The sequence below is a fragment of the Prunus dulcis genome, chromosome 1 (genome assembly GCF_902201215.1).
Source record: "Prunus dulcis chromosome 1, ALMONDv2, whole genome shotgun sequence".
NCBI classification, from domain to species: Eukaryota; Viridiplantae; Streptophyta; class Magnoliopsida; order Rosales; family Rosaceae; genus Prunus; species Prunus dulcis.
Window position 1 is genome coordinate 6,368,711 of NC_047650.1, and position 27,850 is coordinate 6,396,560.

The following is a 27,850-nucleotide window of genomic DNA, read 5'->3' on the forward strand; positions in this document are numbered from 1 at the left end:
ATACCCCATTTGCTGGATTGGTATCCCAAGCAAAATATCAAGCCCAACCAGTCCAAGAGTGCATTTAAGCCCATCTAACGACATATAGAATTTTAGTCCATTTTAACTGAAGAAGTCTGGTCTAGTCCAACCCACCAAACAAGGCCGAAAAGTTAGAAAATTTCTGACAGCTTATGACAGATATAAAAACCCATTATTTAAAAAATAAAAGCAAAGTTGGAATCGGTCTGAATGGAAAAAAATAATGTCCAAAACCGAATCGACCAGGAAAAGTTGTATGCACTTGTATTAAATAAAAGCAAGGTGTCATAATCGTCAAGGCCTAAGCTTATAAAACAATATACAGAGCCAAATTGCTAGACAAACCAATTGTAGTAAAAATTAAAAAATTATGCCGATAGCACGACAGTGCTACATCCCAAAACAACTGTGCCAAAAATTTCAGGATCTAAGAAATGAGGTCTATGCTGGGCTGGTATTAAATGAACGCAACGACTCATATTTCCCCAAAACTCTACAATTTACAAATGCCAAATTACTAGACACGTAATTTCAGTATACGATAAGCCAATAGCACATGTTGGCCTACTTCCCAAAACTCTGCCACAACATCTTAAGTTGCAATGAGAAACCAGTACTGAAGCTGCAACTCAACTTGCACAGCACTGCATCCCTCCCATTTTCGAGAGTAGAGGCGTGATAGGGTGACAAGCAAATGCTCGAGAATCGTCTTCTTTTCAAAGGGGCTCGATGGTCCCACTTTTTAGTCTCTCCATCCGGGCTTGAAGCCCAGATAATGCCCTTTCATCCATAGGGAGAACCCCACTCTGGAGGGGATTCTCTGACGCACGAGGAATCTGACCAGAGACAGCCTGGTTTACGTTGTCGCTCACATACATTAATGGTCTTGTTTCTTGATCCAGGTTCCCAGCAGATGCTGCTAATTGCATGCTCTTCATCCTTTCTCTAATCGCATCTAAGGTTCCACTCGTGACTGCAGTTCCCAAGATGACAGGTCAATACAAAAAACAAAAATCATGGATGTAGGGGTGCAAATTCAGGGAAACACTCACAGAAGCTGGGGGGGGTAAAGGAAAAAACATTAGTACAATTAATTACCTCCACTAATATATCTCTCATTCCTTTGGTCGACCATTGAGTTTTCAGTGAGACCTCCTCTAGTGGCATTATTCAGCCTGTTCTCTTCAGTATATGATGGTGGTAGATTAAAGCTAGTTGGTTCAGATTTCACATTTAATGATTTTAAATCAACTAAGGAATTTGTGTGTACGGGTGACAGGGGTGCAAATTCAGGGGAAGAAACATTCAGAGAAGCTGGGGGAGGAGTCGGCATTGGCAAGCTTGAAGGCGTCCTTCCAGCTGCAGCATTCTTCTCCATCTGTAATAAAATGTAATTTATTTTCATGGAAAAGAAACCTAAGTTCCTCTTTCAGGAATCATCAACATCAAGTGTGGGCTGGACGGAACATTTTACGGGAAGTAATGATGATACTGACCTGCATCAAACCATCTCTAATATACGTCCGGAAAGCCTCACTAGCATTTTGGAGCTGAGAAAATATATCAACCTGAAATACATATATAACTAAATTCATAAACAGAAGAAAGATCCATGCAAAAAAGCCGATGACATGCAACAGGAGGCAAAAACTTAGATCAAGTCAATATCTCCTAAAATGCTATTGAAACATCAATTACTTACTTTGGGGTAGAGCTGGGTTATGCGATATAGTTCATACAGACCAATGGTGCAAGTCTGCTTGTCGCCAATCTTCTTGAATATGGCAGCAAGTTCTTGCTGAAAGTGGAACAGAACCAAACAAGTTTTGAGCAAAAGAAAAATATAACCTTTTTAAAGAGATTCATAAATATTGAAACCGTTGCAGTTCGACCTTTAACTGTGCATCAGCAGAATGTGTCGCAGATGAGGGATTGTTGGCTGCTGAATCACCCCAATGAGTTTGGCCCCCAGACCCAGTTGATGTCAACATCCTTGCTGCAGCTAGAGTCTGCCATGTTGTACAAAAGGCAAAAAAATAAAATAAATAAATCCAGTGTCTTTGTATAAATAAAAGCAGGAGTATTTAATTCAATTATTACCTCAAGATTCAGATCAATGTAGTCGAGAATTATTGGCTGTGGTTTCATGTCTATAGGAACCATAGAAAGGTGACTTTTAATTGCAGCTCCACGAAGCTTCACAAGCTCATGTAGAACAGTTTTGACCATGCGCAATGGTTTGTCATCAGTACCGGCTCTATTATGATTTTTTTTTTTTTTTCACAATACAGGAGAGAAGATTAGTGCATGAAAAGGAACTAGGAGGGAGGGGAGGGGGGTGGTTAGGAATCATTCTGAAGAATACCTTCTCCTAATTTCTTCCATCCCCAAGTCCTGTAGGTACAAATATATGCTTTGAAGGATGCGGTCCAGATCGACCTCATATATTGTGCTTTGAAGAACCTGCAGCAGAGAAAGTAGAACTTCAGAAAGACCCAAAGATTATCTAATTCATAAAAAGACTAGATATTTATTAGCACACATCATATGTCAAACGGCAACAGGATAATATGGCAACCAAGAAAATTAGAGTTGATGTATGCATGTGCATATGGGATACATTTTGACAGACACAACTAATGAAAAGAGAAGCTGAATAGAAGGGTCAAGTATTAAACAATACCTTTGTAAGTTTGATTAAACATTTGACAACCAGATCAGAGAACTTCTGGTTTCTGGAAGCAAATGTTTCATTTGAAGCGGGTGATGGCCATCTTGAGGGATCTAAAGGACGTAAGAGATTGATGAGAACAACAAAGGACGAAGTTCGATCTGCGTTATCCTGTATGTAGAAATCATAGTTATAACTAATGTAATAGACCAAAAACTCCTATGGGACAACCAATGCAGAAAACCGGTAAATCTTAACCAGAATCTTTAGCATCAAGACATTCAACGCTTTCAGAAGTTGGCTGCCATCATCCATATGGGGAACCCTCTCATCCAAAAGCCACAGCAGGAGCTCAGTGATTAGACTGTCAAGAGTAGTTTTCTTCACAGCATAAGCAAGTCTTTTATTTTGAAATGTCTGCAGAAAATTCGATAAAATCAGCATGTTAAGGACAATATGTTCAAAAGGACTAATAATGTTTTACATTGGTAAATGAAGATCATGCAAGCATGAATGAAATCCACACAACCATTGGATAGTAAATTTACCTGCATAAGAGTGTTCAGGACATATTTACAAGACCTTGACGAAGCTCCTGTCAAACTGAATTCAAAAGTCTTGGCTACCTATTTGAAGAATAAAAGGAAGGGGAAAGGGTTATAGCTTTCAAAAAAACCAGAGTTCGAAAAAAAACGGGACGAAGGCTTGAGTAGAAGTGTCTGTTATCAACTGAACTGTTACTGTACTTGCCTTATCTGCTAAGCGAGAAACAAGTCTATCTGCATCCCTCACTAACTCATCCATAGCACCGCCTTCTGGATCATTGATCGACTGTGCCAACTCATGACACACAACTTTCATTCCTTGAACCGACTGGAACACAGGCATATTTGCTCAGAGCATGTTCTTCAATTGAAAGTAATTACAAAATAGAAGGAAAGATGAAAACACCCAACAACCCACAAACAGAATGTGCCCACAAGCAACCAAATTAAGATAGAACAACCTTGACGACAGCATACATCCCTTTGATTATAAGAAATAGATTGCTACCACATCCAAAAAATAACACCTAAACAAGCTAAGTTCCACACCTGCTCAGGAGAACCAAAAGAAATGATATCCAAAGCTTCATTCCAGTCTGTTGGGCCATTGGCACCAGAAAGTACATGGGGCATCAGTTGGCTATCCATGTGAGGCTCAGAAAGGCCAAAGTTTCTCCTAGAAGGATGATATCAACATCATATACACAATAATTAGAAAATAACTACACTGGGAAAGAAATTGAAGCATGACCTTTCTTCATAGAAATTATAGGAATTAAAAATTTTAAATAAATTAAATTAAATTTTGAAATACCTAGAAAGTGCTGGACCAGAAACAGACCGCGTAACCTCCCCACTTTGCTCTGCTACATCAGACCTAATGACAAATAAAGATAAGATAAGCAACTTTAGTTAAGCAATAAACTAATGACATAAGTGTAACCCCAAAAATAACGAATTAATTTATGGCAGTTGAAGGTCGTGCAAACTAGTAACCACTTGAGAAAAAAAAAAGACTGCCTACACTATGAAGTTCCTTCTTTCTAACTGAATTGTTAACTTCCCTATCTTCTATCAACATGTAAACTGTATACTACTGGGATTATAAACTATTGAACCTAGCCAGTGGACTTTGACAACAGTAAAATAGCACCAACATTGGGCTGCAAAAGCCATAAAAATCATGTACCCAATTTCCCTGACAGAACGCCTCAGAGAAGCCCTAGCTTCGCCAGGCTTTCCTTCGTTCCTTTTCTCCATTTCTCGAACCTAAAATAAAACAATACTAATTAATGGAAACAGAAACAAATCACATTATATGTTTATACTTAATAGAGAGCATAAATATATACGGACCTTCCACTTAAACCGATCATCTAACATACTTTTCTGAGCATCTGTTAACTTCCGGACATATCTCCATATGTCCTCACCTAAGAAGGAAAAAAAAATTTCTTGCTAAGAGAGCATATTACATCAGTAAAAACCTGTGGCACACATTATCAATTATTTTTAAGTTATGGCTGAAAACTTTACACTGATTACGTGGCATCACGACATACCAAGAATCTTATAACCGGTAGCTAGAGTATTTAAAGCAGCTTTCCTAATTTCACCGTCTCTTTCTGCTGTCAAGTTGGCAACAGTTTGCAAAGACTTTAGTTGTCCACTAATCTGTCAGAAAAAGTAGATGTAAGCATCCTATACCACAACCAGATAAAAATGTATCATATAAGATTGTATTTTAACAGACAAACACACACGCGCTTACCTCAGCTACATGATGATCAATCAAATATCCAACAAGATCAGCACACTCAATTCGAGTTCGGTTGTTCTTAGAATGCAAGCCCTCCAAAATATAAGGGAAACTTTTTGCTGCAGTATATGCCTGAACAATTTGTTTGGTCAGCTCCCGCATTTTTTCTCGTACTTTCTCTATGTTATGCCCGAGCTGCATCACAAGATTCAGCAGACCATAAGTGAAATCTAATAATGCAACAGAGACCCGACCTTTCTATTAAATTCAGAAATATTCAAAAGTCATACTATCAACTTTTATCAAAATAAAAAACCTTCTCTATCAAGCATGGAAAGAATATGGCTGCTTCTGACTCAGTCAACGTGTATGCCTCATCTCTAAAGCTATCAAAAAGGTCAGGTAGAAATTCCAGCACCTAAGAATCACAACAGAGGTGGTTAGAAAGCAACAAACCTAAACACCATAAGACTTAAAAACCAAGGAGAGAAGAATGGATAAAAGAAACATATACCATACCTTTAACAGACACGTTGTGTTCGATTTACAAAATTGTAAAGCAAACCACCTTAGCAGTATATCCAAAATTTCAATAATCTCTTTTTTAATGGTTGGAAGTGCCTGGAATGCATACGATAAAATATTGGTAAAACTATGCAGACATATCCAAAACAAATCAAGATATTAGGAATGGCAGAAAAACACCTTCTGCAGCATCTCAAGCCCTTCAACTTGCTTCTTAAAATCTGAACTAAGAAGTCGCCTATGCAAATCCTCTCTAAGATACTTTGTCATATCATTCTGCTTAAAATGCAAGCAAAAAGTTCACATATAAGCATAACATCAATGACAGCAACAAAAACAATAAATTATTATGTGAAACCTGGACAGGTACAAACCTCAAGATCTTGAATCTGTTCTGGCCGTGGCTCTTCAAACTTAAACTTCCTAACCACCAATTTCTCTCTATCCTCCTGCAGTTCAAATGACTATTCATCACTAGATCCAAAACTAGTATGCAAGTTAAAAATCCATGCTATTGCCATACATACCTTAATTGAATCTTTAACATTTATCAAGGCCTGTGACTGGACAGCTATATCTTGGGACATTATTGAATCCAACCTTGATCCTTTTGTTGCAATGGTCCTCTTTGCAATTCATAGAACAATCAATTATTATGCTGATTCCAATACATAAGAAATGAAAAACTAAATGCCGTCAAGTACATCAGAGGAACATACTGAAGTAGCTTTGGTTCCATGCTTCAAAACTCCATTGGAAGCAGATTTTCCAGCCTTGGAAATGCTTTTGGAAGTTGGGCCCATCGATATTGCTCTCGACTCAAAAGATTCTAAGAGGAAACAATTCAAATTACTTTAAAGCAACACAAGCAAAAACATCAGAGCAAAGAAATCAGCAAACGCACCTTGAAAAGACCCATGAGGCTTCAATCGCTCAACAAGAGCTAAAGCTGGCCCCTGAATATCTCTCAAACTCTTCTCAACCTGAACCAGTAGCATAAACAAATAAAATGAGAAGATGATCAATTGATACAAAAAAAGAAGGAAAAAAAAAACCACCAGTGTTTTATAGTACACTTACTGATTCATGTCCACTAACTCTCAAAATTTCAGAAATGCATGTCTCGGCTGCTTTACGGACGTCTGAGGATTTATCCTATAAGAGATTCCAGACATTCAAGTAATTTCATAAGTGAGTAATATCTGTCATAGCAGAGTGGAAGCTGAGACTTAAGCGTAGATTTTCTCATGATAAATAAATAAATAAATATCCATTAACATTTACCGTCAGAGCAGAAGAAGCTGGTTTTAGAAGATGAACAGCATCAGAACTATCACTTAACCCAGAAAGCTGTCTTGTCAACCACTCAAAAAGATCTTTGCGCCCTTCTGCACCAAGCTTGGTTTCTGATATTGCTGCTGTAATATAAGGAACCTGCAACAACAACTGTTACAATGCCTGACATGCAACTAAAATTCCAAAACGTGAGTAGAAATTTAAAAAAAACACTAACCATTTTATCAAGATGAACAGCAGAGAGCCATGAGTCTAATGTTGTTAAAGTGCATTCTCTCATATGTTTCTTATTGTCTCCTAAACATTTCAAAACATCCGACAGAATGCCCTGCAAGTAACAGTTCATGCTAAAGTCCAACTGTCTTAAAGACAAACTAACAGCTAAGTAATGTAAGTAGTTCCCAATTTAATAATAAACAAACCTTGCTGAACTTTTCAACTGGTGCTCCCATTGCAGATGCAACATTACCGACAGCTGTTAGAGTCGCAGCGACCAAGTTCTTATTGCTATCATACAAGCGGGCCCTTAAGGCACCAAACAACTCCACTGGAAGTATAAAAAAATATGCAGTCATCAAGAAATTGAATGGAGAGATTATGTAGAAGCAGGTAACATAATATAGATGTTTTGTACCAGTTCCAGTTGGCTGGATGCGCTTATTAGCCTCTTCCAAAATTTTATTTACAGCTTCAATTGACTCCAAGCGAACCTGGAAAAAGCAAAAATAAACACATTCAATATGACATCAAATGAATGACGAGTTTCTTGAAGCAACTGTCACACGCATATAACAGACCTTCCAATCAGGACTCTCCAAGCTCTTCAGCAGCGTAGGCGTGATCTTTCCACTAATATCTTCACGTGGAAGGCTATCTAACCCACCAGCAGAGACAGATGAAGTAGATTCCGTTGCCCGAACATTTCTCTTCAGAACCACGGAAGCACCCTGGAAAATAATAAAGAACGTGGGTTATCCATAACAAGAAAAACTGATGTATGCAATTTTGGACTATCAATTAGGAATACCTCAAAAGGATTTTTTTCATACTCGGCTTCCAGTGCACTAAGTAGTGCAGGTTTAACATCATTAAGAAACCCTTTAATATCTGCAAGGGATATAAATCTTAGAAGCACCAAAATGAAACTGACGTATATGGAGCATCCAAACTAAAATGAATAGTCACCTGGACCAACAAATTTATGTATAGCCCCCAAAAGCTTAATAGTAGAATTCCTAGTAGCAGCAGCACTGGACTGCAGTCCAGTTTCTTTACAAAAATCAATCAAATCCTGTAAAACATAATATCCTCTTTATCTAACAAACTAAGTAATAATAAATTGTTGAAACTGATAATGGAAAATAAAATCAGCAGAATCAGAATAGAAATGTAAAAACCTTAAGTTTCAAATGTGAGACACCAAAATCATCAACAGCGGAAACCATCCACAATATTCCCTCGCTCAGAACCTTAGGGTTCTTGTGTTCTTTCATAATTTTGTATAACTACAAAACAGAAATACTAAACAATCATTAGAGACCTAGCAAAATAAATCACATGCTCATAAATATAAGTTTAGGCATCTGTGCATCAGGAAAAAGAAAAAGACATCCAGAATAAAACTATTAACACAATTTCGCCTACTTGGAAGAATCACAACAGAACTTACTCTTTCAAAAACAAATCCTGGGCCTATGGCTTCAGAGAAAGCAGTGAGGCACTTCATGGCATGTGTCCGGGTCTTTATATCTGCAACTCGTTCACTTATACCTGTCAAAGTGCATAACATTAAATGCTCCAGTTGACAACTCTCTGTCCATCCACAGCAACAACCAAGGAGACACATAAAGCATGCCCCATACCCTAATGTCTAATATAAATTACAGAACACTCACCCAGAAGACAAAGTACTACACATTTCTTAGGAAACTTTTTTGCAGTGGAGGCTATATGAGAGATAACTTCAATAACCTGTTGCTGAACCTGTATTAATCAAAATACATGCCCTTAAAATATTTTCATCACAACAGTTATAGAAGAAAGCAAACAACAAAAGACAATGTTAAATCTGCAGAACGACAAATTCAAAACCACAAAATACCTGAACATTTTTTTCACTCCAACCAGGGACAGCACAAAGTAAACGAACCAATAACTCAACTGACTGGTCAATGTCTTGTAGACCTTCCACTTGTTGTTTAAATGAGGATATGGCTGCACCAAAATCAAATCAAAGTTATAGTAAAGTCAACCCGAATATTGCATGGAAAAGATGGGACCATCAACCATGTGAATGGACCATAAAAGACACAACACAAAACACATCAAATCACCAACAAAACAGAATCAAAAGTAGTTTAGCACTGAAGAAACTGTCACATATATAATACAATGAAATAAATTAACATGAAACTTGTGATTTTAAAAGTATCATATCCCCTATTCCTGCTCAAGAAGAAATGTTTTCTAGTATCAAAGTAGAAAAACCTAAACATAAATTGAACAATTAGTACTGGGCTGGGTACCTTTCCTACTTGCAATAAAACTCATCAGCATAACATTACTTCAGAAGGCAAAGAAGGTAAAAAGGCATAGCTTAAGCACCTAGATCATGATGTAAATTCATGACATTAGGCTACCATCAGATGAAATAATGACAGTTCAAGCCATTAGTTATTAAATGTGAGCATCCAACCCAAAACCAATTGGCAATAGGTGGAGAGACCCAAGATCATTTAAACTATTAACCAAGCTTTAAGTCCCCTATGTGGTATTCACACTGTCAACACGCCCAATCACATGTGGCGTCACCCAATCCAAACACATTGGGTGAAGTGGAGCACATGTGTGTGGCTATTGGGCCAAAAATGTGAATGGCCTGCTCTTATACCATATTAGAATGTGAGCATGCAACCCAAAACCACCAGTTGGCAACGGGACAAGAAGCCTAAGATCATTAAACTAATAGGAAAGGCTTTAATTCCCCGAAGTGGAATTCCAACTCTCAATATTACGTAACATATAACTAGGAGTAATTACATACTAAACAAATACACATGCACATATCGCCAAAAGCATCCATGAGGCAATGAAAATGTCAAATAAACAATAAATGCTTTGCCTTTAAATTAATATTTTAGTGCAAAAGATAACTATAGATAAATAATTTTAGAAACACGAAGCAAATGCTTTTCATGTCATAATCGTATTCAATGATGAATCAGTATCATCACCAACCTTCAAGCCGTTCTTTCCATGCAGAGCTCTTTAATTGAGAGATGGTATCTGCTTGTATAAGAGACCCTAATCTGCTTTCAATTTCTTCAAGACTCATTTCTGCTGGCTGCAACAGTTCACAAAACAAAAGGTGCAGTACAGAAAACATCTTTTTTAAATGTTACTAGGAAATGAATGAGGGAAATCTCACAGCCAAAAAGTACATTACCTCAACATCTTCAGGGGTTTCAACTAACTTGGAAGCTTTTGGCTGTACAGTTGTATCTACTTTCTTACTGCCACCTGATTTAACAGATCCCCCTTTTTGTTTGCCAGGCTAATTTTAAAAAAAATGCATCAGTCTTGAAACATAATGACAACATAATAATCCAACGATAGTTTCAAAACAGGTAACCAAAAATTAAAAATAGCTAAAATGAACTCACAGCTGCCTGAACAGGCCTCTTCCCACTAAGCATACTCGCAGCTGACCTTCGAACAAATGAACTGTCCGAAGTCTGCATATAATTTGATCAACATATAAGCCGTTATAAGTCTGGCATCCAAAACAGTTTTCTAACAATTGAAAAGATATTACAGGATATGTCCAATTATATGATATCAAAGGTAAAATAAAAGGCATCACAACCACCACACTGTAGTGTAACCACATTCTACAAGCATTGGCAATAGAAGCTTCATCCCTAAACTGAAAGACAAGAAACCCACCTCCAGAGAAGGTGCAGTAACCCCAGAGCTTTTGACTGTGGCTGGCATATCATGAAGTATAGAAACAACGTGAGAAAACATCGCATTAAGCAAAGAAGAGATTTAATGACTATAAGTACCAAAACAGAACACAAACCTGAGCTTGCACTCGTGGATGTACCACCTTCAGAACCCATAATCATTTCAGAGAGCTTCTTTCTTCTAACATCATCAAGTTTCTCCAGTGACCTCTCCAAAGGCCTCATACCAACCAACTAAAGGAAATGAACATGGTGGAGATGAAAAAAACTATGTCAGTATTTAAAATCAAAGTTTCCAAAATCAAAACATAAATCAGTTAATGCACTGAACATACTACCTTCGCTATTGCTGCCAAAGCTGAAAAGGCTGCATCCCGCACTTCTGGGGTTCCATCTTGGAGGCACTGTAACGTTCAGATTGTTTGTTTTTAGCAATTACATACAACTATATAATTGAAAAAAAAGTAATAGCATCATGCAGTTCAAATCCATGCTAAAAGAAAATGTTGTTGTTCTAATAGGTTTACATCTATACTTATTTTTCTAATCAGCAATATAGGTCATGGGATTGGTTTTTATGATATTCCCAATTATCTATTAAAACTTTTAAAACTGACTAATCCAAATTCCAACACCATGCAAAACTGTAAACAGGACAATCCAAATCCTGCAGACAAGAAAAATTCAACCCCCACTCTAAAATTGAAAGTTTTTCCTTCTTTTTTTTTGGCACATATATGGCAGCATCTGGAACATAAAAACCATATTACACAAGGTTACAAAATAAATTTTCAACAAAAAAAAAAAAAGACAACCGTAAGCCTAAAAAGGAGGTGAAAAACATCAGACATTTTGGCGAGAATGCACTGACCTCCATAAAGATAGGAACGTAATCCTTGTGTAACTTCAGAACAACAGCCTTGTTGCTTGTTTCAATACAAAATGTTACCCAGTTCAAAGTCAATGAACGCACAAGAGGCACTTTATTTTTCACTGCCGTCTTAATATCTGCAATAAAAAGAATTCATAAAACTTTAACCTCAATCACAGCCTACCGAAAGAGTTACGTCTGCCCTCACATAGACTGTAAATCCAGACAATAATCAATACCAAGAAGCTATAAATGAAACAAGCAATACAAACAGAATTAAAGTGTACAATTGATACATAAGTTACTGAGAGAAAATATAAAACCTGCCTTCAACAATGTCAACAAGATTTAAGCATCCAGCTGTATGCATTGCTTGAAGAGTTTGGGTAAGTGCCTCGGACAGAGTTGGCTTTTTCTCTTTCAATTTTTCCTACAAATAGACAACAAAAAAAGACAAGTATTGAATTATAGATACTCTAATAATATACTGTAAAATACACTCAATAAGCTATCCTCGAAAATAAATCAATAAAGAAGAAAGATCGTTTGCGCACTACCATTCATAATACATGACCAAGAGAAGTAAAGAGGAGAAGGTAGCCTACATGAAGAATGAAAACTTGGAAGCATACAAACATCAGAGCATGCATGGCAATATCAAGAGTGCAAACTATAAACAACGACGTCAAATGCAAAGCTTAAATTTTAAATTGAAAACAATCAAAGACACAACTAAGCTTTAAGTTTCTTTTAAAAAAACATAATCAAGGCTAAAACAAAATCTCGAATACAACATTTGAATTACCATGTATCTCTCACACAGTTAGGAAATTAGTTTTTTTTTTTTTATTTAAAAAATCTGACAAAGAGTAACCTTGTTCTTAATATTTACATCACACTAACTCATTTCATCAATTTGATTTTTACAGTAGTATCTGATCAGAGCATTGATTTATAATGTCGAAACATTGAGATTTAAGGATCGTCAGTTTCAATTCCCAGAACAAATTATAATAGTAACGCTCCTTCCTTTCCTGAGGAAAAAACAAAAGTATTCAAATAAACTTACAAGTAAACCTGGTAACAGAAAACGCGAACTGCCAGAAAAATGAGTTCTCAGACCCTTGGCAAGATTTCCAATAGCTTGGATAGCTTCAACTGCAACAGCAATGTTCACGTCTGCTATGAGCTGCACAAAAATGATAGTCCATTGAGAGAAATGGATTGAAGAGAGAAAAATCCCTTTTGTAGTACATCATCTGTACAGTTCCATAGGCAATATCATGGAAAAAGTACAATGTTGAGGTGGGTGGAAGATAAAAATAGTTGCTTCAACCGAAGTACAAAAAATACCTTCTTTAATGTCCGACAGATTTCTGTAAAATCACCAGGAGCAATTCTTTTAGTGGAAGCAAGCTTGGTTAGCTCTGCAACAGCCTCCTTTCTCTCTGACCACTTCGTAGCTTTCTAGAGCACAGTGACAAAATTGACAACAATAAGCAGCATAGGAAGACAACATGCATAACTTGAAAAGTTAAAAACCACAATTTGATATCACAGTTTCTGAAGAATGTACAATCAAATTCACATTCACTATGAAACACAAATAGCTACACATTAGGATAGGGAGATAACACTGACCACTCCGTCCCAAAATCCAGACTTCTCCAATGGAGTCAATATATCAACAGGATCAACAAGCTCGTATTCATCTATTTCCAGAGGAGCTGACAATCATGAAACATTGAGATAAGTATGAGAAAATGTGAAAGAAAAAAAAAATTCAATAATCACACCGCGATGCCTAGAAGCCTGGCATATAAGATTCTTTTCTCCCATCCACCACAACAAATATCTAAATACTGTACTAAAATATCATTTTCAAAAGGAAAAGCATCTAAAAGTCCCAAGAGTCAATCACATACCATCAGCTGTAGATTCCTCAGAAGGACCAGGACCAACAACTTCAGAAACAGCTTCCCTTTCTGGCTCCTTGTCTTGCTCGGATCTAATAAATAGAATTAAAATAATCTAGCTTAAGATATGCAACAAAATAGATGCGTTCTGGCTTCAGTTAAAACATATTACCAACAAAGTTTTCACCTGATTTTGCGAGATGGCCTGGCTGTCCCTGTAACATTTGCGAGCTCAGCCTCCAACTCTTTTTTCTTCAACCAAAAAAGTGGACAATGTAATTATTCGTTTTCCCAAGAAAATTTAACAAAACAGTATACACAACATAAAAATACTTAGCATACCATTGTATCCCTCATCTTCTCAAACAATATTGATTTTACAGGGTCTTTTCCTATCCAACGACAAAGCTCAAGAGTAAGTCCTTTAGAAGATGCACGAACATTTTGATCTTGATGGTCAAATAGTTCAGGAAGCATCTTCAAAATCCTTTTCGGAGGAACAACTTTTGCTCCAAATTCACTATTACAGCAAGTAATAATACATACCAGTTAGAGAATCAAGTAAAAGAATTGAAAAATAGTTTTCACAGAAAAATAGTTTTCACAAAAGCAAAAAAAAAATTATGTGGGAAAACCTTAAGGCCTGAAACATGACATCAATTGCAGGCACAACAGCTTTGGAAACTTTGTTTTTTATTGCTTTCTCCATGGCATCCTACAACAAACCACAACCATCGTAAAGGTCCCCAAGAAAATTGATCAACAATAGCAACGGGAAATATGACTATCCCAATATTACATTAGCACACCAAACACAGTAAACATAATAAACAAATTAATTACATTCCACACAAATAATCCCAACCTCATTCCGTCCCTGTTTTCAATTGCTCTAGACACCAAATAAACAACCTACTCTGGTATATAAATGCCTGACTTGATTTACATACTCCAACCCAATAAGCCTCCCCCACCCCCTTCTCCCTTCCTTTCTCTCATCTAAAGTACATATATGCCTACACACAGACCAGGAATAAGCTGAACTTCCAACCACAATAAGGCAATGCCCACATTCTATTGCACACAAAATGCCTGCTGCCAAATTTTGATATTGAAACTTAGACCATGTGTCTGTAGTTAACAAGCCCTTCATGCCACATGATCAAAATTAAGACAAAACTGCAAGGACTAATCAAATTCAAGGAAACAACCACCAACGCTTCACATCTTACTGCTGCTACTACTAATACTACATTATATCAGAGTTCACTAGCGAACTGTCATAACATAAAAAACACTACAAATTGTGAGACTAGTAACTACAACACTTCACATAATAGAGATCTTTATGCCAATTGCTCGTTCACTTAATGGAGCATATTATTTTTATTCAAACAAACCAAAAGGCATAAGTTACGCTGCATAACGTACTAAGAAAGCGTCCACAGCCTCCAATTCAATCCAAAGCATAAATGCAGCTTGAGCCTTCTCCACCGTCTTCGGCCTACCAGTGAGGCATTTCGCCACAATCGCATCACAAACTTCCTTGCCATATCTGTAAATATATAAACGTTAAGCTAACAAATCCAAACAAAGGCTTGTTAAAAACCAAATTAAAATAAGAAGAAAAATAAAATTAATTAACCTTCCAGCATCGGCATCCGCAGCTCTTAAAAAAGCAACCAATGCATCGAGCGCCTTCTCTTGCACCGGCGAATTAGAATCCACCAGAGTCTTTCTAAAAAGCGGACCTGACCAAAACAACAAAACACAAAAAAACTGTAAAAACAAAATGCAAAATGCAGAGCGTTCATGACCAGCAATGAAAATTTATCTCTTACCAAATTCACGAAGGCGAGGGTCTTTGGGATCGGCGATGGAGTCGCAGAGAGCGGCCAAGTCAATGTTGGCCTCGTTCCTCACCTTCCAGTTCTTGTGGAAAAGCCGATCATCCCAAGGCAATTTTTTCGCCTCCTTCAATAATTTCTCTTCCTCCGACATTTTTCAAAAAAAAAAATTTGAAAAATTCAGAGAGAAACAAAAATCCTTCTGTACCCTAACAATCTGATCTGCACAAATGCAAATGCAAATGCAAATGCAAATGCAGATAGAGAGAGAGCGAACTCAAAAGAATAGACACGATACGACAGGTCGATTGCAACTGAGAAAATTATGTCCCTGTTGGGGATAAAGAAATAGATCGAACCGCTCGGGTGTCAGTCTTCCAAGGAAGATGAAAAGGTAGATCGGGATCCAGAATTTTGAACAAGGAATTTGAAACGAAACCTAATTTTGTTAAGAGTGAGAGATTTTAACAAATGAGAGTGTTGGGCAAGAGAGGAAGAGAGAGAGCGAGAGCCCAATCGAGGAGAGAAGAAATGCCGCTGTTGCTGTTTGGCTTTATTTAGACGGCAGCCGTTCTAATTTTTTTCAATTTCTTTTGAAATTTTCTGGCCGTGGGATTGAAGTTTCCCCGTTGTGGTGTCGTGATTTTGACCTTTTATTTCAAATTAAAGGCCGCTCTTGCAGGAGCTCCAGGGTATGGAGCTGCGTCTGTTGCGCACTGGATGCTAGCCCTGTGCTTGTGATGTCAGTTTTGGGTGGTTAACACCAGTCAAAATCAAATTTTCCCCATTAAATGTGACTTTTTCCCTCAATTTTAGAATATGAATAGCCAAAGTTTGTTATTTGGTTAGCAATTGTTGTAACCTCAACTTTGCTTTTAAATAAATTTCTGAGTTATGTTTATAACAAGCCTTTGAACATTTAAATCTAAAAAATTCAAATTTCGAAGAAAATTAATATTAAAATTTATTTTTTAAATGTTCAAAATAGATTATATATAACCTTTACTTAAATTTCACCTTTATTTCGAAATCTGAGTTATGTTAAATAGATGTTTAGAGGCTTTATAAATAGATGATATATAACAAGCCTTTACGTTAACCTTCATTTATTTTTTTTGAACATTTAAATCTAAAAAATTCAAATTTGGAAGAAAATTAAAATCTATTTCATCTATTTATCTATCTAAATTTTTTTTTAGATTATATTAAAGCAGAATACTGTTTGTATAAAAAAATTGTAAAATATTCAAAATACTATAAGATACCCTTAGTTAATGAAAATGTTAAGAATTGAAAGTATTAATGAGGATAATATAGTAAATTTACACTTTTTCATATTCAAAAAATTCAAAATAAAAAACAAAATCAGAACATGGGTCATATCTCTATAAACCACAACTAAACCCATTTTATCTTTCTTAATTCTAAAATTAAAATTCTAAACTAAAAACAAAAGGCAAAAAATAAAATCAATTGGCACACGTGGTGCTAGATACAAGCGATAGTCTAAACTACAAAGGGAGGGGATTTTTCACATACGCACTATCAAGGTGCCATGTGGATTCGACCCTGAGACCACTAAGTCAAGACCCTCTTTTCACTGAGCTAGACCTCGTTGGGTGATTCTAATACATATAAGTAAGGAAAAGAAATAAAATGATAAAACATTCAAAATTAGGGATCACAAGAATCCCTGTCGAGTCGAGTCCCTGGCCCTAATAGGGGGCGATCTCGGGAGAAAATTAAGGGCGAGTACTGAGATCTCCAAATTCTAAAAATCCCCGGTCATAATGGGTCGGAGATGATATTGTTATCCATATCCTTGAGCGTGGCCTAATATGTAATATAATTAGTTTTAAGTAATATTTAATATAATATAATATAATATTTATTTACTCTTGTCAAATTGAATCGAGATGATTGTGAGTAGTTGAGTCAAATTTTATATTTCAATTCAATGTAATTGAATTAGCAAGTTGATGTTCTATAGCTACTTAGAAAAATTTCCGTCGAGGGCTTGCATGACTGGTTCTTGCATTTTAGACCTATGATCACATTATCCTAATTTAATGTGAAACAAGTACCTAGATTCCTCACTTAGTATGAATCCAATGTATGTCATGTATGTTATTCTTTCTTTTTCAAATGCCCTACAAGTTTCATATTTGATATTTATATAGAGATCAAGATGAAAAGTTATTGATGTACGAATTTCCTTTCCTCGTCAAGTTGTGTTTTTTTTGTAGTATATATGTTCTTTGTGCAGGGATAGCCCTAAAGGTGTGCAAGTGGTGCCACTGCACAGGCCCCCAATTTTTGAAGGCCTGCGAATTTTCTTACATGTATATGTTGTAAGTAAGCATGCAATGTAATGTTTGTTTTCTCACTCTTTTATACTTTTTAGGGGTGTTGGTTTGACTCCCACTTGTGTGACTTAGTGGTTTCTTTTTACTTAGTTTTTTCAAAATAACAAAAATTTCTCTATAAAATGACATTAAGGAGCATTGAACCCATGACCAATTAAACTATTTTACCACACAATAACACTAGGTTATGGTTGTCTTCATGAAAAGTAGCAAGGCCTTCAAATTCTCATAGTCGGTATTCTACTTTAATATAATATAAATTATGGAGAGGGGGATTCGAACTCGGGTGCATAGTGGGGAGCATATTCGCTATATCCAACTTGGCTATGCCCATGTATGTGTGCTCCCTTTATTAGTAAGCTAATATGGGCATGTTTGGGAGTGATTTTGGCCCTCCTAAATTCACTTACCGTCTGTTTGGCAAAAGGAAAAAAAGTCAGGGATGAAAAAGGAAAATTCGTGCGTTTGGCAAACTCTACTTGAGATTTGGCAAATCATATGCCGGAAATATGGAGGGATTTCCCAATCCAAAATCCCAAGTTCAAATCCTATCATAATTGGCTGAATTATGCAACAAGTGCGGGGGAAATTGCATTTGCTACTCGCCAAATCTCCTCGACAAATACACCCATATCAGTTTTCTAACGAAAGTGGGAGAAGAAGGCCATCCATCTAAGTTTCGCTTGTGAACTTTCAATCTAGTTGCAATTTTTAATTTTTTTTATCGATTAATCTATCTCTAATTTGTTTTTGTTATCTGTTCTTTATCTAATGGGTTTCCGGTGTTTTCTATTCAAGTTAATCATCTCTTTTAATCTTATAGAGAGAATCTTTGGCTTTCAGATTATTACCATATCTGCCTTTCAATCTAAGACTCGGTGTTGTTCCAATAAAGGTATAGTCTCAACCTATCCTTTCTTTTCAATTTTTTTTTTTAATAACAATTTATGGCTTCATATTATGGGTTGATTCTGTTTATTTGTTCATTACCCTCTATGTTGTTATTTTGGAATGTGAATGTGTGCTTAGGAGAATGGTTGGGTTGATTCAATTGTAAATAAAGTTAAACATCATAAGAGAAGTGTGTGAGGGAAAAATTCAGTGTTTTTTCTTTCATTGTAGATATTCATGTTTTTGTTATTTCATAATTGAGAAAGAAGGTTGTCTTAATAAAAGGATAAGATTATATGTTGTGAAATTATTGTTTTCTGCACTTTCTGGCTACATAATTTTACTCTGTATTTATGATATGGGTTCGTCAGGGTTTGTTTTGGTTGAGGAGATTATAGCTTCCTTGTAGTTTATGCTATAGAAGCCCTCACCAATCATACTTATATTTCTTGTTTTCTTTAAACTCATTGTATTGATATCTCTATTCATTTGTAGTATTTAATGCACTAATCAGAAGTCAATTGTCCAATTGTTCAGTGGATTTGAATATGTTTTTGTGTTGAGTGATTTGTTTTGGGTGTGGTGTGGTTCTTGAATGATCCAGGGTGCGTTAAGGTGGACACAGAATGTAAATTTTGTCTGTAGTTTCTGCTAGTTAATAATTGTCATAAATTGTACCATTATTTGAGTCACCATATTCAGATTCATATTCACCCAGCTTGACCACTACATTTAAACATAGAGGTTTGAGTTATATGGTAATTGGAGTCGTTGCATGTGTAGCAAATAGTTATCAGTTTCTCTTATTTGGCTAGTATGACTAATTAGTTCTACGATGACATTTTTGTTGGTGTTTGATATGACTACATAATAAGATTATTTGGAAATATGAACATGTATGGCTAGTGACTATGTAGATAAATTTCTTACACGTTTAAGTACCAAGTGTGCTATAGATGAAGAATAAAATAAGGACAAAATGAACATTATTCTTGGTACCATTACATCAGTCATTGCCATAATTGTAGCATGGTATGATGAAACTTATCTAGTCAAAGAGCCTTCACGTGATTGGGATCAAGAAATATGATATTACTTGAACCGTTTGTATACTGGGAGGGAGGTTAATTGTATTGAACAATTACAAGTTAGCAAGAATGTATTTAAGAGTTTATGCACCATTTTGCAAAGAAGTGGTGGATTGACTCAAACAAGAAATGTTTCAATTAAAGAGTCTGTGGCTATTTTCTTAAATATACTTTTGCACAACTTGAAGTTTAGGGTCATTGGTTTTGTCTATTATTACTCTAAAGAAACAAATAGTCCACATTTAATAGTGTGTTGTGTGCAATGATGAGAATAAGTCAAGATTACTTGAAACTTCATCCATGTGCTAATAGAATGGTTCATAAAGAGATAAGTGGGAGTGGTTTGAGCTAAACAAAAGTATGTTCTTGTAATTACATCAAAAGTATTTGTTCATTTGTTTTTTCTTTCATGTCATTAGAATTGTATAGGAGCACTAGATGGAACTCACATTCCATAACAGTGTCTGCTGAGGAGAGAACAAGATATCAAAATTGAAAGGGACATATTTCTACCAATGTTTTAGGAGTTTGTGATCCATATCTAAAATTCATCTATGTAACATTCAGATGGAAGAGTTCTGCTTCTGACGCTCGTGTTTTGCAAGATGCTTTAGCCATGGATAATCCGTTTCAAGTCCCAAGTGGTTATTTATGATACTCGTTGTTAATTAAGCACAAACTTCGGATAAATAACTAATTATTCTTTAAAAAATTTTGCATTGTAGATAAGTATTATCTTGTGGATGCGGGATATGCTAATGGACAAGGTTTTTTGGCACCATACATATGAATTAGATATCACTTAAATGAATGGACTGGAAACAATCGCACTGAAACTTACAAATAATTATTTAATTTGCGTTATTCAATTGCAAGGAATGTAATTGAAAGGTCATTTGGTTTTTAAAAAAGCAAGGGAGTATATTGCAAACCCCTTCATTTTTCGACATCAAAACCCAAATTAGGATTATAAATGCATGCTTTGTGTTGCATAACTTTATCCCACTCAAGCAACATAATGACCCTGTGTTACAAGATCAAGATTGGGGGTTTTAGCTTCTGTGGATCATGAGATATCAAATCATTCTACGTTAGAGGGTAATGCAAATAGGATTACAAGTGTTCAAGTTACTGATCATGATCAGTGGACTACTTTTCATGGCATGTTAGCATTGCAGATGTTTCATGATTATCAAGCACGAGGCCCTACGATTTCATCATTTTTCAATTTGAACTTTTCGTGTTTTAATTTAAATAAGTGTTTACTTCATGTATTGAATTTTTAACATTTTTATCAATTTGAATAAATTTGTGAATGATATTTATTATTGTTGTTGTAATTATTTCAATTACATAAAATGGCAGAGAAAGCAACCGAACTAAAGCAAAGGAAAAGAAAAGAGAAGCAATGTAATGAACATTAAGGAGATGACAAATTTTATTTATGTTGGAACATACAAATGGATCATTAATTAGTACAGATACTTAGAGAAGAATGCAAGATGGGTCACAAAGGAGATGGTGGTTGGAAATCAGTTGCTTATAACGCTGTTGCAGCCATATTTTCTGCCCAATATAATATTGAAGTAAGTGCCGATAACATTAAAAATCGTGTCAAGACATGGAAAGGTTTTATGCTGTAATCAGTGACATACTAAGCTAGAGTGAATTTAGTTGGGATGCAACAAAAAAGATGATCACTATAGATGAAGAGAACGTTTGAAACGAGTATGTGAAGGTAATTTACAATGTAATTACACCTTTTTGGATTATTAGGATATTTTTGTGGTAAATTTAAAGTTATTGAACTTTTTTTTTCTTGATAGTCTCATGAAGATGCTAGAACTTTTCTATATGAAGTAATTGCAAATTGGGATGATATAGTGGATTTATGAGGCAAAGATATAGCTATTGGATAAGGTGCTGAAGCATGTGTTGAAGCTGCTGAGGTTATGACCCGTGATAGTGAACCCAATAATTTTGTTGACTTGGGTGCTGATATTCAAGGTTTTGAGAATTCTCACATTGATGATGTCTCACCCAACTCTAGCTGTCCAAAGAAAAGAAATCAACCATCTTATGATAATCGCCCACCAAAGAAAAGAGGTACCCCTAATGTTCTTGCTGATTCAGTGGCTAAAATGGCTTCATCTTTCGAACAATTTATCAATGCTACAATGCAATTCTAGAACTTAGTCCAGATGAACAATCGAAGGCATGCACTTGGTTTATAGAAAATGAGAAACAATTTCTCATGTTGAAGACACTTCCAGTTGAGAGAAAAAAGGGAATGGTGTTTATATTTATTTCACCAAGGGCGTATAACACATTTTTCATTCTCATGTTATCTTTTTTCTTTCTATTTTTTTTTATTACAAGTACCTTAAATATTAAAGAATGCAATTTTTTTAAATATAGTAATATAGATGATTTTATCTTGATTATAATTTTTATTTATTTTACTGGAGGAATAACTTGATTGTATCTGAGTCCTTACTGTAATTCAGTATGAATCATCCTCATTTAAACAAAAAATTTATAACAACCTTGTGTATATTTAGTGGGGGAAAACATGTAATAACCCAAACCTAAATTAATATTTAATTAGTAATTTATTAAGAGGAAAAGACAATTTTGTCCTTGTAATAATTTATTAAAGAAAGGTTGACTTTTTGACCGAGAATGAATTTGACAATTCCACACACACCGTTGCGTAGAGCACGACGAAACAAGTCCGTAGATACGAAGTGGGCTCGAATCGGAGCTTTAACGAAGAAAATACGGTTAAAATACTACGAGGGGCAAAACGGTAATTTGAAAAATCAGATTTTACAAAAACCTCACTTCTCTCTCTCTCTCTCTCTCTCTCTCTCTCCCTCCCGCGGGCACAGCCGCGCCCTCCGTCCAGTTCTGCGCGGCCACCACAGGCCACAGCACAGGTACCGATCTGACCGGCCCGACCCCACCATCACGCCTCAGCCCTGTCCTGTCGCGAGCAGCTCGCCGGCCGCCGGAAAACATCCAAAAAACGAGTCGATTTTATTAGATTTTGCAACCGCTCGTTCTCCCTTATTTCTTCTCCAAATTTGACGAGTAAGGTATGGATTTCTACCTATTTTTCATGCTTTAGCTGATTGTTGGATAGGATGACATCCATTTTGAATGTAGGTAGCTTGAATTTCGAATTGGAAATTTGGCCGATTTTGGGATCTCGATTCCGGCTACTTCCGGTCCGTTTTTGGGGTAGGTCCAAGAACAAAAGTGGCTCCAAATAGGGTGTTATACCCAGGGCAGGAGTTTGGAGCCATGGTTTTGAGATTTTCCGGCGATACGTAATTACTTGGGGCACCAGCGCTACCGGCGCGTGGGCGAGGGTAGTGAAGTGGCACTATGTCTCAATGAGATCCTTAGGTTGTCACGAGCGCGTAGGACTTCACGAATCGCAATTTGGATACCGTTTAAGCCTCAAACGGATTATTGCATATAGTGCGATTTTCGGGTTCAATATGGTTGAGCAGTTTGATCGTAATCTTTTTCAGATATGTTACTCTAGACAATTTCAGAATCGTGTAGGATTCGACGGATCGTGAATCGGAGTTCCGGATACTCCGAAATCTCGAACCCTAGGGTTAAGGTTTAGAAATCGTGCGATTGTACGATCGTGATCAATCCGACCGTCCGATCGAGACCAAACACTCGGGACATGTATCCTAAGTATATTGGAACCTTTGGAGGCTTCCGGATCATAAGTACGAGGTCATGGACTCGCGAGGTCCAGGGTTGACGTTTTGGGACTTTAACGCTTTTTGAGTCCCAAGATACTGCTAAACTATTCCAAGTGGAAGGAAAGCTTTTATGGGCATATGAATAATTTTAATTTGTCGCACGTACTTCTAGGAGACGGGGATTAGGGTTTTTAAATTAATACTATATTGTATTAATAGAATATTATGGTCATTGAATCAGGCACCCGGGCACCAGTTGACCCGCAGGAGGGACCTTCAAGAGGTCCAACGAGCATGGACTACCAGTGAGTGGACTCTTTGTTTTTTTATAAATGAATTTAAGCAGTTACAATATTTGATCTTGAATAAATTTTATTCAAATATTAGTGTTATAAGCTGTTTTATGCTTTTGAATATTTTATTTTGCATGCTGCCGAGTGGAATACCCTTTAACGGATATAAGAAAAGAAATTCTAGTTAATTATCAGATAAATGGCAGCAGAATTTTACAGGTTACAGAAATTCAGTTATTCAATAGATTTTATTCAGAAACTTTATATTTTCCTAAACCACATTGTACCCAGATATACAAATGTTGTCTTCAGATTAAATGTTGCCTTCCGATTATATTGGTTGCCTTCGGTTTAGTCAGCATGCTTGATAGTTGCTGACAGGACCCGATCCCAATTCCGCTTTGGAATTCGAGCCGGATCCTGTGCGTGTCCGACACCTGGCGAATGTCGGGCACAAATGACCTTTTACCCTTCCTATTACAACTACGATTAAAACTTTCCTTAGACTCCTGCTGAAAATTCGGCAGAGTCTCCCCTGTAATTAGTCCAAACCCAAAACTTTTCACCTATTAAACAAGCAAATAAACTTCACACCAACTGCCAGAATAAATCCAATAAACATTCACCAGTTCTGGTTTCCAAACCAACCAGATATCAGAGCAAATACTAAATATTTACAAGACTTTAAGTAATTTACAACAACATCCTACGTTTGGTGGGTGGCGCGGGAGCTTGGAGTGGCCCGTGGTGGATTCCTTCGCACTTCTATGGCCTGGGGGGGCGAAAAACAAGTTGAAAGTGTGAGTGGACAAAAATAACGTTCTCAAAACAATTTATCACATAATAACCCCCGTAAAAAAATAAAATAAATAGGTATGTAAATCTGAAAGTCAACTGCACTCAAATACAAGGCATTTATATAAACATAAATATGTATACGTAACGATGCAGATATTAAACATGCACGGGTATCGAGAAAACTTGTATAAAATGACTGAAAGTAATAATTTTATAAAAGCACTGAAATTCCTTTAAAACTACCACCTAGATGTACCCCTGTAAATCCGTCAACTCCCCTGGCAGGTCTCGGCGACACACAGTCTATCCGAACCACAAACTGGCAGGATTCAGGGGACTATAGTCAGCCTGACCCGCTGGTAGGTCTCGATGACACCAAGTCGATTCGAGCCGCTCTGGCAGGATTCAAGGGACCGTAGTCAGCCTGATCCGCAATCCTGGCAGGTCTCGGGGACACAAATTCAGCCGAGCCGCAAATCTTGGCAGGTCTCGGGACACCAAGTATGCCGAGCCGCAAATCCTGACACTCAAGGTCCGAGCGTCCCCGAAACTCGTGAGGCAATGTCAAGTGCACTGACTGAACTGAAAATAGACTGGATGTCCGTAGACATCGGTTCAACTGAGGGTAATCACCATAACTGGGTACGTGGTGGTCTAAAAATAAACTATTTAGAGAAGTCTGAAAAATAACTGTAATCTAAAATTATGCTGCTATCTGATCTGATACAAGCCTCAAACTCTGCTTTTTATAACTTTTTAACATGTGCAACTAAGCAGCATAGAGATACAGAAATGTTACTGCACAAGTCATGCTCGGAAAACGTTCAACAAAACTTATTCAAGATCAAATATGAAATTTATTCAGATAAACTCATTTATAAAAACTCATTTTTATAAACTCATTTATATAAAATCATTTATGAAAAAAGTCCACTCACTGCTGGTCCGAGCTAGCTGGACCTTTTGAAGATCCCTCCTGTGGCTCAGTTTGGCCTCTGGTGTCTGATTAACCATGAAGATTAAATTAATAAACTGCTCAATAAAAGAATTAAATTAAACACCCTAACCCCCGGCTTCTAGAAATGCGTGCACTCATTTTAAAGTCACTTCTATGTCCACTTTAGCTTTTCAGACAATTAGAACGGTCTTAAAAGACCTGAAGTTTTACTAAGCGATAACCTGCCAGACCGGCCGAACCGGAACTCCGTGGGGTCCACGATCTCCGATGGCCAATCTGGGATTCTCTAGAGGTTCCTCACAGAGAAAGACCCACATCCTGTGAGTTTGGTCCGCAATGGACGGTCGGATTAGCCAAAATCGCGTTATCACCTAAAATCCAAACCCTAGCCCCAGGGTTCACGATTTCGGAGTATCCGGGACTCCGATTCGCAATCCGTTGGATCCTACACGATCCTGAAATCACGTAGAACGACATATCCAAAGTTGAGTGCGATCCAATGGCTCGACGATACTGCACCCAGGAATCTCGCAATATGGAAAATCCGTTCAGGGCTCAAACGGACTCCAAATTGAGATTCGCGAAATCCTATGCACTCGTGACAACACGAGGATCGCAAAAATACATAGAGTCACTGCTGTACCCTCACCCACGCGCCGCCACACGCGCCGGCAGTTTGGGTGTCCAAAGCGATAACGGCTCGCCGAAAAAACTCAAAACCAAGACTCCAAACTCCTATCCTAGGTAAAACACCCCATTTGGAGCTACTTTTGTTCTTGGACACACCCCAAAAAGTGGCCGAAAACGGCCGATCACGGAGGCCGAAGTTTGGCCTATTTTCAATTCGAAAATCGAGTGTTCTACAGCTAAAATCGATCAAAACTCATCCAACCATCAGTTAGAGCACGAAAAATAGGTGAGAATCCATACCTTACTCGAACGATTTGGTTGACAAACGAAGGAGAACGGAAGGCTTGAAATTCGGATGAAAATCGGTCATTTTTCGCCTGATTCCGGCAAGCTTCGGTCGGTGCAGGGATGGAGACCGGTCGGGAAAGGACGGCGGCGGCGAGACGAAGCTAACTGTACCGGTGCCGTCGGTCGCCGTGCCCTGTGGTGGCGGCTGTGTTGAACGGAAGGGGAGGGGGTGGCGACGGGTAGCGCGCGGAAGGAGGAGAGAGAGAGAGGAGAAAGGGATAAAAATCTGACTTTTTCCAAATTACCGTTTTGCCCTTAATGGTATTTTGACCATATTTTCTTCCTTACAACTCCGATTCGAGTCTACTCCGTGTCTACGGACTCGTTTCGTCATGCTCTGCGCAACGGCGTAAGCGGAATTGCCAAATTCCTTCCCGGTCAAAAAGTAAACTTTTTCCCTAATAAATATTGTGAGGGCAAAATCGTCTTTCTTCTAGAATAAATTAATACTAATTTTTGGATATTTTGTTTTGGGTTATTACAGTTGCCCCACGAGTTCTATGGTACCCGAACTCGTGTGAAGCGAGTAATGCGGATCGGCTGACTATGGTCCCCTGAATGCTGCTAGTTGCTGCTCGGACCGACCTTGTGTCACTGAGACCTGCGAGTACGTGTCACCTATGGTAATACAAGGAATTGATGGATATAAGGAATTTACGGAAATAAATAGTACACCTAGGTGGTAGTTTTAAACTATTTTCAATGCCTTAAGAAATTAATGTTGACCATGAGTATGATTGGCTTATATACATGTATAATTATATGAGTGCATTGATTTCAGTAATAAAGAGAATAATTTAGTTTGTATAACTGTTTTTACAGTGGAGTTAGTATGTTCATATGCTATTTTCTAAACTTTGTTTTTGGGTCCACTCACCCTTTTTAATGTTTTGCGCCCCCAGGCAGTAGGCGTGCACAGGGATCCACCACCGGGCCGTTTTCCACCTTCCGCGCTTTCCTTTTTGATGTAGGACTTTTGTTTTGTAAAAGGATTGACTCCTTTGTAAATTCTTAGTAGTCGCTCTGATATTTTGCCCTAAACTTAGAATGTAACTGTTGGAATGTATATATACGTATGCTGGCAGTTGGTTGTATATATATATACTTGTTTGGCAGGTGTAAATGTTTTGGTATTGATCCAGTTACAAGGGAGACTCTGCCGAATTTTCGGTAGAAATCAACCTTGTTATTTTATCGTGCTTTGTATAGAAGGGCAATTAGGTCATTCGTGCCCGACATCCACCAGATGTCGGACATGCACAGGGTCCGGCTCAGATTCCAAAGCGGAATTTGGGTCGGGTCTTGTCAAAACATGCACCAAAGTCTGGCAAAATGGT

The 27,850-nt window shown here is 37.2% G+C and overlaps 1 protein-coding gene across 2 annotated transcripts; it reads right to left on the reverse strand.

Moving 5' to 3' along the window:
• Nucleotides 1–261: 261 nt before the first annotated feature.
• On the reverse strand, nucleotides 262–15,946 carry LOC117626394 (protein MOR1). 2 transcript variants are annotated; one of them, XM_034358072.1, is made up of 54 exons: nucleotides 15,411–15,946; nucleotides 15,215–15,320; nucleotides 15,001–15,124; nucleotides 14,205–14,284; nucleotides 13,912–14,089; nucleotides 13,757–13,821; nucleotides 13,579–13,661; nucleotides 13,295–13,380; nucleotides 13,007–13,120; nucleotides 12,723–12,842; nucleotides 11,981–12,083; nucleotides 11,654–11,790; nucleotides 11,121–11,186; nucleotides 10,899–11,016; nucleotides 10,763–10,803; nucleotides 10,480–10,551; nucleotides 10,263–10,370; nucleotides 10,055–10,160; nucleotides 8,919–9,031; nucleotides 8,713–8,800; nucleotides 8,487–8,587; nucleotides 8,215–8,322; nucleotides 8,003–8,108; nucleotides 7,845–7,924; nucleotides 7,615–7,764; nucleotides 7,452–7,527; nucleotides 7,240–7,364; nucleotides 7,035–7,145; nucleotides 6,806–6,955; nucleotides 6,602–6,676; nucleotides 6,426–6,504; nucleotides 6,241–6,350; nucleotides 6,049–6,147; nucleotides 5,896–5,970; nucleotides 5,702–5,797; nucleotides 5,516–5,617; nucleotides 5,313–5,414; nucleotides 5,009–5,191; nucleotides 4,800–4,911; nucleotides 4,594–4,670; nucleotides 4,427–4,506; nucleotides 4,052–4,114; nucleotides 3,787–3,913; nucleotides 3,443–3,565; nucleotides 3,241–3,318; nucleotides 2,951–3,109; nucleotides 2,705–2,863; nucleotides 2,387–2,484; nucleotides 2,122–2,278; nucleotides 1,914–2,030; nucleotides 1,724–1,819; nucleotides 1,518–1,589; nucleotides 1,120–1,399; nucleotides 262–994 (listed from the first exon to the last, which is right to left on the reverse strand). In XM_034358072.1, the coding sequence occupies exons 1-54, from the start codon at nucleotides 15,568–15,570 to the stop codon at nucleotides 738–740; spliced, it is 6,051 nt and encodes a 2,016-aa protein (XP_034213963.1). In that variant the 5' UTR covers nucleotides 15,571–15,946; the 3' UTR covers nucleotides 262–737. The 2 variants fall into 2 exon arrangements, with proteins under 2 accessions (XP_034213963.1, XP_034213970.1); XM_034358079.1 differs by lacking the exon at nucleotides 10,480–10,551 and having other exon boundaries at nucleotides 15,411–15,942.
• Nucleotides 15,947–27,850: the final 11,904 nt, after the last annotated feature.